Source organism: Silene latifolia, chromosome 11 (assembly GCF_048544455.1).
Source record: "Silene latifolia isolate original U9 population chromosome 11, ASM4854445v1, whole genome shotgun sequence".
Classification (NCBI taxonomy): domain Eukaryota; kingdom Viridiplantae; phylum Streptophyta; class Magnoliopsida; order Caryophyllales; family Caryophyllaceae; genus Silene; species Silene latifolia.
In genome coordinates, this window is record NC_133536.1 from 103,487,985 (window position 1) to 103,505,760 (window position 17,776).

Consider the following 17,776-nt stretch of genomic DNA (forward strand, 5'->3'; position numbering starts at 1 on the left):
ATGCCAAAGGGGTTCACCAATCCAAACATGCCTCTCTTTGATGGCACGACAGATTCTTTTGACCACATGAGCCAGTACAAGCAGAAGATGATGACAGTGACGGCTGTAGGACAAGTAAAAGAAGCCTGCATGTGTAAGGGGTTTGGATCCACATTTTTAGGGCCAGCACTCTGATGGTTCGTAAGCTTGCCTAACAGGTCAATATCCATGTTTGCCGATCAGGTAAATGCATTCACTCAGCAATTCGCAAGTAGCCGGAAGCCACAGAAGCATGCAGGAGACTTGTACAGAATTGTTCAGGGAGCTCGAGAGACTATTCGAGAACACAACACTAGATTCAACAATGAGAAGGTGGCAGTCTGGGAGTGTGACGTGTCGATAGCAGTGGAAGCCTTCAGGAGAGGCCTACACCATGAATCTGACCTGTACAAGCAGCTAACTATGCACCCTTGTCATAGTTTTGAAGCAGTACAAGAGAAAGCAGCAGCCGCGATCAGGTTGGAAGATGATATCCTGGCCAGAGCCAGCATGCCAAGTACACCAAGCATATCCAGTACATCGGCCATGGAAAAGTCAAGTAGGAAGCAATCCACCAGCAAGAAGTATGAGAGGTACCGGCCATATGGTAGGGGAGTCAACAGAGTAGACAACAGAGAAGAAAATCAGCAGCTCCATACACTGGCAGAGTATGGATTCACAACTAGTGTCGGAGGAATCCTGAAAGCACTCAGAGAGATGGGAGATAGGGTAAGATGGCCCAGGCCACCAGTAGAAGAACAGGCATGGAAAAAGGACAGCAAGAAGAAGTGCGAGTTCCATCGTGATATCGGCCATAACACCGAAGACTGATACACACTACGCAGGGAGATCAAACGCATATATGAGCAGGGAGAACTGAGCCACCTATTACCACGTGGGGTCAAGCATTAAGATAAGGTAGGGTCCACAAAACCTGCAACTCCACCTAAATGCACCAAGATAATAAACGTGATAACAGGCGGCTCAGATATAAATGGGCTAACATATTCAGCAGCCAAAAGGCGTGCTACCGAGACTAAGGGAGACAGACCAAAAACTTCTTGTAGAATTTCTCATAGTGATCTACCTGCGGTTGTTTTTGACGAAGGAGATATACGTGACGACCAAGAGCATCACGATGCACTCATCATAACTCTGCCAATGGCCAACTACACAGTCAAAAAGGTCCTGGTGGATACCGGTAGCTCGGTCAACTTGATCATGTTGAAAACCATAGAAAACATGGGGGTCAGCGAGAAAGATTTGCAGAAGAAGACAATCCCGCTGGTAGGATTCAGTGGGGAGACAGCCAGCTCCTTGGGTGAGATAGTAATCCCAACCTTCGTGGGAGGAGTCAACAAGCAGGTAAAGTACTTAGTCATAGATAAACCCTCTACCTACAACGTCATCCTTTGAAGACCATAGCTGCACCTGATGAAGGCAGATCCCTCAACATATCATCAATGCATAAAATTCCCCACATCATGAGGAGTAGAAACAATACGAGGAGACCAGGAGGAATCTAGAAGTTGCTACAAGAAAGCACTAAAGTGCACTGCCAGCCCCTCAGCATAGCAATTACAGAAGCCGCACGTCCAGGACGAATACATTGAGCCTCCAGCTGAGGATCTAGATCAGATCAACCTGGACAAGCTGCACCCAGAGAGGACCGTGTTAATTGGAGCTGGGTGCACAGGAAACCTGAGGCAGCACCTAATCAAATTCTTACAGGCTAACATGGATTGTTTCGCATGGTCACATGATGACATGATAGGAATAGACCCGTCCATCATAACACACAAACTCAGCGTGGACCCAAAATAAAAGTCCATCCAGCAGAGACGGAGAAAGTTCGCAGCTGAGAGAAATAAGGTGATCAACCAGGAGGTAGACAGCCTGCTGGCAGCAAACAAAATAAGAGAGGTGAAATACCCAGAGTGGTTGTCAAACGTAGTAGTGGTACCTAAGAAGAATGGAAAATGGAGAGTGTGCGTGGACTTCACTGACCTCAACAAAGCATGTCCCAAGGATCCTTTCCTGTTACCACACATTGACGCAAAGGTGGACGCAACAGCTGGACATGAAATGTTAACATTCCTGGACGCTTGGAGTGGTTACAATCAAATCAAGATGGATCCTGCAGATCAAGAAAAGACAGCATTCATGTCTGAGAGAGGAATATATTGTTACAATGTCATGCCATTCGGCCTGAAGAACGCAGGGTCCACATACAAAAGGCTGGTCAACCGTATGTTCAAAGAACAGATAGGAAGAACCATGGAGGTATATATCGATGATATGGTAGTGAAATCAGAAAAAGCCATAGATCACATGCAGCATCTGGCAGTAACATTCAATACCCTCAGAGAATACAAAATGAAGCTAAACCCATCTAAGTGCACCTTTGGAGTTTCCTCCGGCAAATTATTAGGCTACATTGTTACTCAAAGAGGGATAGAAGCCAGCATCGAGCAGATTAAAGCTGTATTACAGCTGGAGTCACCAGAAAAACCAAAGGATGTACAGAGGCTAGCAGGTAAGGTAGCAGCTTTAAGCAGGTTCATCTCAAGGTCCTTAGACAAGTGCAGACTATTCTACGATATATTAGAAAGAGCCAGAAGTTTGAGTGGACTACATAATACGAGAAGGCATTTAGGGAGCTGAAGCACTACCTCAGCACCCCGCCACTACTATCAAAACCGGAGCCAGGAGAACCAGTGTTCCTTTACCTAGCTGTCACAGAGATAGCACTAAGCGCAGTCTTAGTCAGAGAGCTGGATAAGGAGCAAAAGCCAGTCTACTACGTAAGCAAGTGTCTGCTGCTAGCAGAGACCAAGTACACATCTCTCGAAAAGTTAGTACTAACACTGGTAGTTGCATCTTACAAACTGCGCCCTTACTTTGAGTCCCACACCATACATGTTGTAACCAATTACCCATTGAAATCCGTAATGAGGAAGCCTGAGCTGTCAGGCAGAATCTCAAAGTGGTTCGTACATCTTAGTGGATACGATATCAGGTATGATCCGAGAACAACAATAAAGTCGCAGGCACTGGCAGACTTTGTGTCAGACTTCAGCCCAGCTATCCAAAATCTGGCAGACGAAGAGATATTAACCCTCAAAGGGAACAAGGAAGCAGAAGTCTGGCAGATGCACATCGATGAAGCCTCCAACCAAAGGGGGGCAGGCGTAGGACTAATCCTGCGTTCACCACAGGGGGGCCTGATAGCACAAGCAGTAAGATGTGAGTTTAAGGCAACCAACAATGAAACAGAATACGAAGCCTTAATTCTAGGAATGCAGCTAGCTCTAGAGTTGGGAGTCAGGAACCTACAAATATTCATGGACTCTTTGCTAATAGTTAACCATGTGAACGATGAATTTATAGCCAGGGACTCAAAGATGGTCGCTTACTTAAAGATAGCAAAGGAGCTGAAACAGAAATTCAAAGATTGCAAGCTTAAACAGATCCCCAGAGACCAAAATGTGGAAGCAGATGCCTTAACAACTCTGGGGGCAACCTTCAAGCCAACTGAGCTATCCAATATCCCCATCGCGCACATGCAGGAGTCTTCTATCCAAAAATTAGAAGAGGTGGACCGGGGAGAATTGGAGGACCAGCAAGATGAAGTGACAGTTCAGACAACCACAAATGGCCAGGCAGCTGCCAAGCAAGACGACCAGCTAGCCGGCCAGACAGCTGGCCAGCCAGCTGACCAGTCAGATGATTGGGACTGGCGGACACCCTATCTAGATTGGTTGCGGCACAACAAGCTGCCTGATGACAAGAAGGAAATAAGAGGTTTCAAAATGAAAGCCTCCAGATTCATACTGATTGATAATGTACTTTATAGAAAATCATAGGCAGGACCTTACTTACGATGCCTGGACAAGCAAGAAGCACAGATTGTGTTGTATGCCCTCCATAGTGGCGAATGTGGAAACCATGTAGGGGGCAAGAGTCTATCTAACAAAGCTCTAAGATATGGCTACTTCTGGCCTACAATGAGGGCAGACTCAGCAGAATATGCCCGCAAGTGTGATGCCTGCCAGCGCTTAGCGCCAATGATCCATCAGCCGGCAGAGCCCTTACATCCCATCATTTCTCCTTGGCCATTCATGACATGGGGAATGGATATAGTGGGTCCTCTGCCTAGAGCCACAGGAAACAGAATATGGATGCTGGCAATGACAGATTATTTCTCCAAGTGGATAGAAGTAGAAGCATTCACAGAAGTAAAAGACAAACATGCCATCTCTTTTATTAAATGAAATATCATCTGCAGGTTTGATATCCCAACAGAAATCATGTGTGACAATGGGTCACAATTCATCTCAAACGATGCCGAGGGATACTGTGCCAGATGGAACATCAGCCTAAAGAAATCAGCGCCCAGGACTCCAAAATCCAACGGGCAAGCTAAATCCAACAACAAAATAATCATGGATAACTTGAGAAGGAGGCTACATGAGTTAGGAGGAGAGTGGGTAGATGAATTGCCACTAGTATTATGGTCAGAAAGAACGACACTAAAGACAGCCACAAGCCAAACACCCTTCAGCCTGATGTTTGGTGTGGAGGCAGTAATTCCATCAGAGGTTCTAGTTCCAACCCACAGGTATGGATGTATAACAGGGGAACAGAACAATGTAGAGATGGCCAGGAGCTTGGACACGGTAAACGAGCCGAGAGCAAGTGCGAAAATACGTCTGGCTGCCTACAAGCAGTCAGTCGCCAGAAGCTACAACAAGAATGTAAAAGTCAGGCTCCTGGAGGTAGGAGAGCTGGTTCTCCGTGAAGTGTTTCAAAACACCAAAAATCGAAAGGCAGGCAAATTCGCCTATAAATGGGAAGGACCATACCAGGTAGAAGGAGTTGTTGGCAATGGCGCATACAGATTAATGACCATGGACGGTCAAATCATACAAAAGCCATGGAACATACTTCACCTGAAGAGGTATCACTTTTAACAATAAGTAGAGCTTGGTGTACAGAGTAGTGTATTAAGAAAAGCAAAAAAAAAAAAAACGGTAGTAGGCACACTACTAATTTTGTGTCGTTTTCTTTTCTTTTATTTCTTTCAAACTTTGAAAACTGTTGGAGTTGTGTGGTCTGTAAACTTCCTGGGACCACAATTGCTCTCGTGCCCCATGAGACAGCATCAGGTACTTCACATCGCTCTGATAAATTTCCTATATTCAGGCTTCTTTGAATGCATCACTCTGGATTCTAATATCTATGGTACATTGAAAGGGTATCTAGCAGGACTGTCAACTGCAAACGCGGGGTGACAAGGCACATGGCACTCTAACATGCCTAACCTACATTTCTCCATTAGGAGCACCCTCACCAGGCGGCCTGTGGAACATACGGAAGGGAGCCTGGCTGACAGCTGAACGCTTATCCAGCTACCCTGGATAGCACCCCCCTGGACGTAGCTCGCAATCAACGCAATTAATCAGGGCCCCAGCATGCATGCACATACATATGGAGCGCAGGGATATCTGAGCTACCAGAATCGTGCAACGTTCCATTGGTCCTAGAATGACGATAAACTTGCCTAAGGTACGCCCCTGTTGGCTTTAAATATGATGAACACACCGTGCGTCATAAACAAGGTTAAGTAGTCAAGTGCGGCATATGCCTAAATCAGTCATCAGACTGACACGGCAGCTAGCTGAGTCTAAATCAGTCTTTTTAGGCTGACACGACTGGTCTAAATCAGCCTTAAAGGTTGACACGGTCACCTCACCCTAAAATGCGGCATAAGCCTAAATCAGCCAGCAGGCTGACACGGCAGCTAGCTGAGTCTAAATCAGTCTCCTCAGACTGACATGACTAGCCTAAATCAGCCAGCAGGCTGACACGGCAGTTTCCTAAGCTAAGTATGTAAGTGAAAAACCAAACACACACGATAAGATAAAGCTTGCCAAACTAAGGCAAAGGGGCATTTCAAAATTTGGCCAAAACACGGCCCCAAGTTCAAAGTCGCCACAGCGGCGAGCAAATAGAAACAAAAATTGTTTAAAAATTTTACAAGTCTGCCCACACACGGTCAGACCACCATCCAAAAAGTTTAAAACTAAGAAACCTTTAACTTTAGGTCACATTGATGACCTCCACCTCTAGCACCTCCTCTGCCTCCTCTTGCTGACTTCCCATTTCAGGTACAGAACCAGCTGGCACGCCCCCGGCAACAGCAGCCTCTTGAGTTACCTCAGCAACAGCAGCTTCCTGAAAAGAGCCAGCATCCCCAGCAGCTGTCTTCTCTGCCAGCGCAGGAGAATTCACCTCGCCAACCTTAGGCATCAGGACGCTCAAATCAGGTTGAATCGGGTACAGGGTCTCCAGCCGCCTTTCTTCCTCCTCAATAGCTTGCAGGGTTGGAGGTTCGTCAAGTACAGCACGCATCCCACTGATCTTTCCCCGCCAGGTAGCATAGGCAACAATGTTGGTAGCCAGGGAGATCAGCTCGCTGATCCTCTCGTCAGAACGCTTGAGGGAGTCAGAAAAGGCAGCGCAGACTTCCTGGATACGCGCCAGCTGGTCAGCTCCCACATTTAGCTTCTTCTTGGTGCCAGCAAGCTCAGATTTCAGCTCCACCACCCTTCCCCTCAAGTCAGAACACTGCTGTTCCAACTCAGCAATGGTCCCCGCCAACTCCTGATTCTTGGCATTGGTAGCACGTTTGGTGGTCTGTACTACGTTGATCATCTTGCTGTTGTAGAGAGCTGACTGAAAGGCCTGAAGGCAGAAGAAGAAGAGTAAACAAGATGGATATGGATAGTTCAGAGCAGGTAAAGGGGCAAGGATGCTCACCATAAAAGCGTTGTGCACATCATTTTCAGCCATCTCCTTTGGAGAGAATTCTGAGAAAGCCTCCACCAGGGAAGGGAAGAGAATCTGGTCGATTTCAGGCCAGTAGGGCACGTTGTCAACATCCCCAAAACCATCAGGGAAGTGAGCACTGATGCCACCAGTGGTAGTAGCAGAGCTAGAAGGAGGAGTAGGAGGATGACGGGACAATGGCCTGACTTCTAAAGGCTCAGGACGAGCAGCGCTGGAAGGGGTAGAGGGAGACTAGAAGGAAGCAGCAGGGGCACTCCTCTTGGAGGCAGAAGCTACGTTAGGGCTCGCAGCAGATCTCTTTCTTTTAGCACTCTGGAGGATGGCCTCAAAAGGGTCAACTTTTGAACCTGCAGACAGCCAAAATTTCAGGTGTCAGAAGCACCAGATAAGCAGCAAGATTACATAAAAGTAAAGATAGCACCAAGTGGCTTACCAGAGGACATGCTGTGGGCTAATTGCTGTGGATTGGAAGAGGAGGTAGGTGAGAAGCCGGGCAGCAGGTCATGGAACTTTCTCTCAGACTGGGGGATGCAGAACAGCTTGTTTCGAGCAGATATTGGGTCGCCCAGACGAGTCAGGTAGCATGGACCTGCACGAAAGCAACAAAGTAAGCCAGTAAGCATTAAGATGAACAAATCAGGCGTCAGGAGAGCTACTTACTCGAAGTAATGACCCATTTCTCGAAGATGTAGTCAGCGGGCGGCTAGATAGAAGCCTTCCTCACATAAAAGAAATCCACAAACCACTTCTCATCCCTGGATTTCGACATATGCCTGAAGGGGGTCTCACCAGAGCCCCAGAAGGAGAATTGGCCTCTTCCCAGAGACCTGATATCATACATATGTGCCAGATCGCCCAAGGAGATAGAGATGTCGGTGTTCTGGCTAGCGGTCAAAGAGTAGAGGAGAACCCTCCAAATTTTGGCAGAAATTTGTGCCATGGCAAAGTTGTTGGTGCAAAGGAAGTCTTGCATAAGTTTTGGGAAAGGAAAACGAAGACTGTACCTAAACGGATAAAGGTAAAAGCAGACCCATCCTAGCCGGATGGCATCCGCCTTCTGACCCGGTTCTGGGATAGCAATATCAACCCCATCGCCGATGCCAAGCAAACCCTTAATCAAGGGGATGTCAGCGGTAGTCAAAGAAGAATTGCAATCATGGGGGTGAACGAAAAGATTCCGAGAAGGGAAGACGGGGTCTGGGTTTGGGTCGATTGGGGCGGAGGTAGAAGCGGTGTGATGGGTTTTACCCATGGTTGGAGGAGAGAGAAAGGAAAGGGTTAAAGAAAATGTGCAAGAAAAAATACCTGGAAAAGGGCGACGAAGTTGGCGGCGGGAGAAACGGATTACGGCGAAGGAATAGAATGGAGGAGAAGGGTTTTGGGGAGATGAGGGGATTTTGATTTTTGAAATTAATGAAGTAGGGGAGGGGAGTTGAGATTATAAAGGAAGAGAGAGAGAGGGAGAGCGCGAGAAATGAGGGAGGGCAATGATGAGTGTTTGGGAAGTTGTGTGGAAGACGGCGCGGGATTTTCAAAAAGAATCTACGCGTAATTTCTTATTCGACACCTCAAGACGTATCTCACAAGGAATTAGGGGCAAACTGTTTGGGCTAAAAACTGTGCTTTAGCCTAATAAAGGAAAAGCCCACTTGGTCCTTATTAAAGAGTTGGGCCGTGAAGGAAGAATAAGCAAGAGGAGCCCAAGTACAAAGTAGAATCTGCCTGGAGGTTTGGGCCAAGTAGCGCGTAAGAATAGAGAGGCCCGCTGGCAAGGAAGGTTCGTGGATTTGGAAAGTCACCAGGGAGATCTTAGGGAGAATTCAGCGAGATCAGGGAGAACGGAGGAAGAACATCCGATTATGGAAGGGGTTGTGATAGAGCTAATATTCCTTTCCATAATCCGGATAGGACTCATCTAGGGTTCTTACCCTATAAATAGCCAAAGGAGCAATCAAGAAAAGGCATTCGAGATCTCACAACATACGCATAACACATTGTGCTAGCTAGATCGCACATCGGGTTTTCCGCGTCACCAAATCTAACGTGTCAGCCTCTATTTACGTTCTTTATTTCTTTATTTAGTATTAACATAAATAGTCAACAAACATACAACGAGTAAGACCGCATTGACCTTATACAACCTAATTCGGTAAAAACTATCAAAACAATTATTATTATTATTATTATTATTATTATTATTATTGTTATTGTTATTGTTGTTATTGTTGTTATTATTGTTATTATTATTATTATTATTATTATTATTATTATTAACTACAACTATTATTGTTATTGTTATTGTTGTTGTTATTGTTATTGGTCAAACTTCAAAAATGTTGTTGATGGGGATTGAACCCACAACCTCTTGGTTGAGATGCACTTACTTTTACCACTGTGACACATGCATCTTGTTGTTATTTTTGTATCTCTTTTAATATATATCTTTGTTAAGACCTGAGTTAAAATAATATGTACCTCTAATAAGTATTAAATGTACTTCCAGTTTATATTTAATGTACATTCATTATAAAATCAATGTACATGATGAGTTAGTTAAGTGTACTTGATAAAAAATTGAACAACATATTTTATGTACTTATGTTAATTATTCTTTGTATCTATACTTTATATTTAATGTACCTCCAATATATATATTGTGTCCCCAATGAGTAAGTGAAATAAAGTTAATAAACAATTGTAGTAAATATGATATGTAGTTATAATTATTAAAATGTACATTTATTATATATTTCATGTCCCTTCTATATTATTAAAATGTACTTGAATAATTATTGAAACATGCCTTGTAACTAATTAAGATATACATGGTATGTAACTTTAATATTTATTATATGTACCTATAATATATATTTAATGTGCCTCTTATATAAATAAAATGTACATAATAAAAAATCGAGTCATAATTGATAATTAATTAAAATAAATATGATATGTACCTTTAATAAGTATTATATGGACTTATATTATAAATTTAATTTACTTCTCATATACATAAAATGTAAATGATTTATTCATCCGTGCAAGATAATTAATTAAAATAAATATGTTATGAATCTATAATCGTTAATAAATGTACCTATTGTAGATATATTTAATGTACCTCCTAAACAAATTAAAGGTACTTGATGATTTGTTGAAACGTGATTGATAAATAATTTAAATAAACATAAATACTTTGATATGTACCCATAGTTATTATAAGATGTACCTATATCATATGGTCAATGTACACCTTACATATATATATATATATATATATATATACATATATATATATATATATATATATATATATATATATATATATATATATATATATATATATATATATGATGAACCTAACGAATTAATGATATGAATTTAATAGATAATTGAAATATACATGACATGTCATATAAGAATATATTATGTACCTCCAATGAAAATAAAATGTACCTTCGGCATAAATATATTGTACGTACATTTTTCATTAAAATAATCTAACCTATAACAAATGTAAATTTTATAATAATTATGTAAATAATAAGTACAAATTATCATAAGTACATACGATATTTTGTTCAATCTTTATCAAATATATTTAACTAACTAAGCATTACATTGATTTTATACTGAATGTACATTGTATATAAGTTAGAAGTACATTTAATAATTATTATAGGTACATATTGTTTTAACTCAGGTTTTAACATACACACATATATATCAAAAAAGATACAAAAATAGCAATAAGATGCTTGTGGCACAGTGGTAATAGCAAGTGCATCTCAACCAAGAGGTCATGGGTTTAAGCCTCATGAACAACCTTTTTGAAGTTTTACTAAGTGGTTTATCATCTTTGACTACTGGCCGCTGACCGACCGCCAGCCACTGCCAGCCACCGCCGTTGACCGACCACCATTGACCGTTGACTGAATTTCTCCGGTCGTTGACCTCTATTGACCGGTGGCGTTGACTTTTCCGGCGGTCAATGTCGGTCAATGGATTGGGTTGTATAGGTGGTTGTATAATAGAGTTAATCACAACCCTTAGATTAGATTTAGTGGAGTTAAATCTAATGGTTGAAAAGTGTTCTCACCGTTCTCACCTAAACGGTTGTTCTCATATGATCCCAAATCTTATTATTATTATTATTATTATTATTATTATTATTATTATTATTATTATTATTATTATTATTATTATTATTATTATTACTACTACTACTACTATTACTACTACTACTATTACTACTACTACTACTATTATTATTATTATTATTATTATTATTATTATTATTATTATTATTATTATTATTATTATTATTATTACTACTATTACTACTACTATTACTACTACTACTACTACTACTACTACTACTATTATTACTACTACTATTATATTATTGTTATTGTTATTGTTATTGTTATTATTATTATTATTATTATTATTATTATTATTATTATTATTATTATTATTATTATTATTATTATTATTATTATTATTATTATTATTATTATTATTATTATTAGTATTATTATTAGTATTATTACTACTATTATTACTACTACTATTATTACTACTACTACTATTATTACTACTACTACTATTATTACTACTACTACTATTACTACTATTATTATTATTATTATTATTATTATTATTATTATTATTATTATTATTATTATTATTATTATTATTATTATTATTATTATTATTATTATTACTACTACTACTACTATTACTACTACTACTACTACTACTACTATTATTACTACTATTATTACTACTACTATTATATTATTGTTATTGTTATTGTTATTGTTATTGTTATTGTTATTATTATTATTCTTATTATTATTATTATTATTATTATTACTATTACTATTATTATTATTATTATTATTATCATTACCATCTTATAATAGTTTTTATTATTTATTTATTATTCAATCTCATACATAATTCGTAGAAACAATATAAAGTATATAATTATGGAATACGGGGTAATACCGTCTTGCCCCCTTAAAATGAACCTCGTCCCCAAAGTTCGCCCCACTCTCTCCTTTCCTCAAGTCTCCTCAAGTCTCATCACTGATTCTCAACTACTCTCTCGATGTTCTTCCTGTCATCATCACTCTCATTATGCCAATATGATTCTCACCTCTCTCACCAGGCTCTTTGTAAAACCACCATAGATCAAGGTGCCTTACCAAGACCACCCTAACACAAGGAGATGCTACCATCTCGATTACCTGTGGTATAGTAATCAAAGGAGATTATAAAGAAACGTACCTTAAGTAATAAAGTTTAATGTGCGTACATTACAAACCAGAACTGAAAGTGAAATACAACTGTCTCAAAACTGCAAACATACTAAAGTAAAATTGTCTTAACAAAACACAGCGGAAGACTAAGACTCTCACATGTCCAGACTTCATCCCCAGCTAGATCCCGCGCGTTTGCCGGCTAATCAACTGCTCACCATCCCCGAATGGATCACCATAGTTTTAATTTTTTTTTAAACGGGGCCAGTTACTACATAAACAAAATAAACAATCAACATAACCAATTACACAATAACATTCTCCAACTCCATGTCATCACCAATCATCTGACTACACACTAAAGTGTGTAGCGCTGCCAGAATATCCATCGCAATAGATATTCCACTCCGCCGGTGGGGACCTCAGCCGTACCACTTAAGCCCCGCTTAACACCATAGAGCGAATAACCCATGTCCATTAATGTCCACATCCCCCTTGTGCCGGGAAGCACAAGAGGCAAATCAATGGCGTGAAGCCACTCCCTCAAGGCACTCCACTCAGCTGAGGGCGCACCTCGCGAACCACAGACAAACAACAACCAATCCACAATACCAAGGTAAACATACCAATTCAATTAATGATAAAAATAATCATGTCAATTAACAACCATGCCAGCTTATAACATTTACGCAGTTAACTGAGTAGGGAAACCTTACTTGAAATAGAATTAACAACAATTAATGTAGCGGATCAAAAAGGCTCCTCTACGAAATCACCTCCTATAATAGATAATCACAAATCTATCACATAATACTCCCAAAACCCCAAATCACCCAATTAGGGTTTAACCAACTTTAAATATTTGACATAAAAACAATTTAGAAACCTTACCCACAAGATGACGATCACAAAGGTATGATGAACTCAGAAATCCGACAACCTTAGCCTTGGTTTGATTGCAAAGAGAGAAGAGGATTCGAACGTCGCTTGTTTTTCTTTTGTAAAAGTTTTAGGAAAATAAAGTAAAAGTAAAAGGAATTATCGAAATAACTTTAAATACCTCTTCACGCATTACTATCAAACCCGGCCAAAAAATAGTAAAACACGACTTACTCGATCGAGTAACAAACGTACTCGATCGATTACCCGCTACTCGGACTGAGTTGCCCATACTCGATCGAGTAACTACGAAGCAGAACACTGTCCAGAACGCGACAAAGACTTACTCGATAGAGTACCCAACAACTTAAATATCTGAGGTATTACAGTCTTACCTCCTTAAAAATGAACTTCGTCCCCGAAGTTCAAAAACATACTGAAAAACAAACTTCCTATACTCAACTATAACGCAACGACACAACTAGAACTCAAAACAAAACTTAAACAGAACTTACTATAACCCCAAAACAAACACTAAACTTTACTAAAACGAACAAAAAACCGTACCAAAACTGTAACACCCCGATTTATGAAGGAGCCTTTATCAAGACATTCCCTAATAAACCGGACTGTTACCATCTCGGTTTCCCGAGGAAGTGAATAACAAATTAAACTCCAAGGCAAATTATATAATTACCTTAACTTAATTATTACAAAACCTCTTTTACATCAAATTACAAAGAACTAACATAAACAAAAGTGAAAGTCTTCTAAATGATGATCTAGCTACTAAGTCTTATGATCCAGTGTCTCACGCCCATCAAGCTCCCGTCCTATCTCTTAAACCTGTCAAGTCTGCTCCCCAATATTTGGATCGTCGCAGGTGTTCACGAATACACAGGGTCAACCACGAGGTTGAGTAGGGAATACAATGAAACAACAAAGTATGATATGCATGCTACTCCGTCACCTCCATCTCTATCTCAACTCATATCTCATAACCCGGCAACCTTGACCATACCGATCCCGGTAGAGACTATATATCGACCGTAGCCGATCCGCCATTTCGCTTGTTGAGGACACCAGGGCAAGTCCTGCAGAACCCGCCTGGGCCTTATCACAACATCATCATCACCACACCCCATCACCACAATATCCTCCATCTCCAATGCATATGAATGCTCAAGAAATTAAAGAAACACAATATGAATATCATTGAACTGGTAAATCATAGAATCATGCCGGTTACCGAATGTTGTGATAATATACTCAATACGATCAGTTCAGTCAAGCACATTCCAGGATATGAATCATAACATGAATCAACAACCACGAATCAAGTCAACGTTCACAGTTTGGTCATATGAAACACAACAAGTCAACACAATTCAACAACAACGATAATAAGTCAAGTGTATTTCCCTACCTTTTCGCAATCCAAGCACGCACAAGCAATCAGTCATGATCCTTCACATATCCATCACCTACATAACATAATTATGTATAATTACCAACTACTCAGTCAATTAATCATTCACATAACCTAGACTCATCGTAATTTAATAGGAATATCAACTTAAAGAACAAACACGACTTTTCCTGATTTTCCTGCACATGGCAGACTCGGTATAAAATGAATAACTAATTCCAGAAAATTCGAATTGATGCAAGGCCAATTGAATTGGAACCCCATGAGTCTTAGCTACAAATTATATCTAACGTGTTTTTCTCAAATTCCAAACTTATCAAGGGTTTTCAGACTGATTTCCAAAAACTGACAGAAACCGTCGCATAAAAAGTATTGATTCATAAAACGAGTTTGACAAATGATTTCTAAGTAAAACCAACGCCTAACTCATCTAAACTCTTTAAATTAAATATATGAAAAAGACCCAACACCAATTCAATATCTAAATTATGTTTTAGAAGTAATCTTTCAGCCTCTACTGATTCGCGGACTATTTAGATAGACGTTCACAAATAATTTCTTCAGGAAAAACTACACGGTGAAATGCTACCAATTTTCACAGGCATAAACTAGGCTTGGAATAAACATGAGTCTCTTCTTTAACGTTTTGCATCCCACGAATTTAAGACAGGTAAAACACTCAAATAACACAGACCAACGAATCTGTAAATTGCTGTAACTATTCCATTCATTTATCTCATACAATTTATAATCAAAAACCCCCAAACCAATTCTAGGGTTACGAAACTTATCCCAATACTACTATAATTATGCTAATAATTGAATAAAGAGGTAATAGGATAGTCTACTTACGAAATAGGATGAGAATAGGCTGAGAAATCGCCTCGCAATGCCTCACGCGGCTCCCTTCACACACGGCTCCCTCTTCTCTCTTTTCTCTCTTTTCTCATGGTTAAAATGAATATGATGATAGGGAGATTAGGGTTTGGTTAGATGGGGTATACATATAGGATAGGTGCTATTAAGACGATACGGGCCTAGCCTAGTTAGATTAATTAAAACCCGAGTCACATAATTACCAGAGTCACAAATACACTACACGACCCAGCTGGTAACTCGGCCTAATATAATATCATATTAAAATACCGGGTATTACAGTCTACCCTCCTTAAAAGAAACTTCGTCCCGAAGTTTACCCTCTCTACCAACCAACGCAAACGAATTATGAAACGCATATACAAAAGTATGTAAGGCACCCACCAAATTGAATATTAAACGCAGTATTACATTCCACCCTCCTTAAAATAAACTTCGTCCCCGAAGTTTAACCATAACAGAAACACATCATGTAACACTCCAACATAACCCACACAACGCATAACCAATATAGCCAAACTGAGAAATCACACATGAAAGTATAAAGATTTTACAATCCTACCCTCCTTAAACATGGTTACGTCCCCGTAATCTTCATTATTATAACAAAAGTTCTCAAACTACGCTAACAATCGAAAGAGGATAAAAGATTCACAACTCACGCTCAAGTTAACTAATCCCTACTAAAGACAATCAATATACAAGCTCTCTCAAGGAAGCTACGATTCTCGCTGCTACAAAGACATCGCCACGGATCGGAGCAAAAGCCAGCGTTGAATAACTTAAGACATTTCAAAGTATTAATCTAAACACTCTTCATATCAATCAATACATGCAATAACATTCACAGGATCTGCTTGTCAATCTAATTTATACATTACTACTCAGGTTACAAAGATGAAGATGCTTAGGTGCTCACATATGGTTCATGTCAAATAGCATATTTTCCAAGAAATATTGGTCGAATGACGAATGACAAATGCACATTGATTGGCAAATTTTACAAGCTTATTGGTCGAGTCAGTCAAGCGAGTAAACAACGATATTGGAAAGTTAACATACAATACTATCATACATAAAATTTCATTTTTGGTGTTAAATATATTTAAACTGCACCCAACACCATGACATAAAAGATTAAATGTATTTAACTACACCAATTTTACAAATATTCATTACATATCATGCTAATATCAACATGCCATGTTAACACACAATTCACTTAAATCACCACATTACATTTCCCGTTTTGACATTCGTAACTAACCACAACCCACCAATTCACTACATGAAAGAACAACATGACTAAATTAACCCACTATTTGTGACTCCGTTCTAGCTTCATTCCCCAGGAAAGCAAATATCATGAAACCATACAACCAGACATCTGGCCGGAAATCTCATTCAATTTATACTCACACGACAAAATTTAACTTCATTTTCAAAACTTTTACTTTCATACTGGACGGTGAATAACTTTCTTAACATAAATCCTATAACAGAGCCGTCCATAGAATCCATTTAACTCAAAATCAGATAAACTTAACTCAATTCCTTCAAACAATACAAGCTTAGGTGTCGACTCATATTTCGTAATTTACAGGTTCATCTTATTCATTTCAGTCCTATCTTTACTAATGAACGACTATTACCTCAACATCCGGATTTTAGTCGCACTTCTTTACTCAGTTATATTCACGGCTAACACGACTACAACATTTAATCGGAGACCCCTTTTAGATAGTACACATTCCCTGGTGACGTCTCGTCAAAGCATACGATTCGTACCATAATGTAAAGCAAGTAACTACAATTTAACTGTGTTCAATCAAAATTTTACCTCTTTATTACAGATCTATTTATCACAGGTTGCATGGTCACACAAAAGTATAAGTACCAACTCAATTACATGTTAAATTTTAAAACGATTTATCACGTCATAAGAACTAGACAAGAGTCTAACCATATAGTCAATATAAGAAGATTATTAGTTTAGATCGGAGGCACACTATAAAATTCCCAGTTAAACTCCTTACGGAACCATCGACTGTGCGTCATGAGTAATTAACTTAATAATGTAGAAGCCAAACAACTGAAATTACAAATGAGTATTAATAGTTATATGATTCAAAATAACAACAAAATTACTTTCATATCACACATATGTTTAACATTTTAGCAACCATACCATTCAATTGTATCCATCAACTCAGTATAATCCATTTCCAGCAAAAATAAAAGATATCGCATAAACAACTTAAACATGTACATATACCATCATATAACTTGTAAAACATTATCTATGACAAAAGATTAGTAAGGTGAACAAGTTCTCTGGTTTGCACGGTTTGAACAAATAGGCAACTCGCGGCTCAATTAAACGTAACTATAACGACTATCATTTAAACATACGCATGACATGTGAATCATCAAAGGATTATCTCATTATAATTCG

At 39.4% G+C, this 17,776-nt stretch overlaps 1 protein-coding gene across 1 annotated transcript; it reads left to right on the forward strand.

Moving 5' to 3' along the window:
• Window positions 1–207: 207 nt before the first annotated feature.
• LOC141613748 (uncharacterized) lies at window positions 208–849 on the forward strand. Its single transcript, XM_074432490.1, has one exon. It carries the CDS (start codon window positions 208–210, stop codon window positions 847–849), a length of 642 nt encoding a protein of 213 aa, XP_074288591.1.
• The last annotated feature ends 16,927 nt before the right edge of the window (window positions 850–17,776 follow it).

Bases quoted from the DNA above. Each gene is read 5' to 3' on its own strand.
- LOC141613748 (XM_074432490.1), top strand. From the start codon at position 208: ATGTTTGCCGATCAGGTAAATGCATTCACTCAGCAATTCGCAAGTAGC.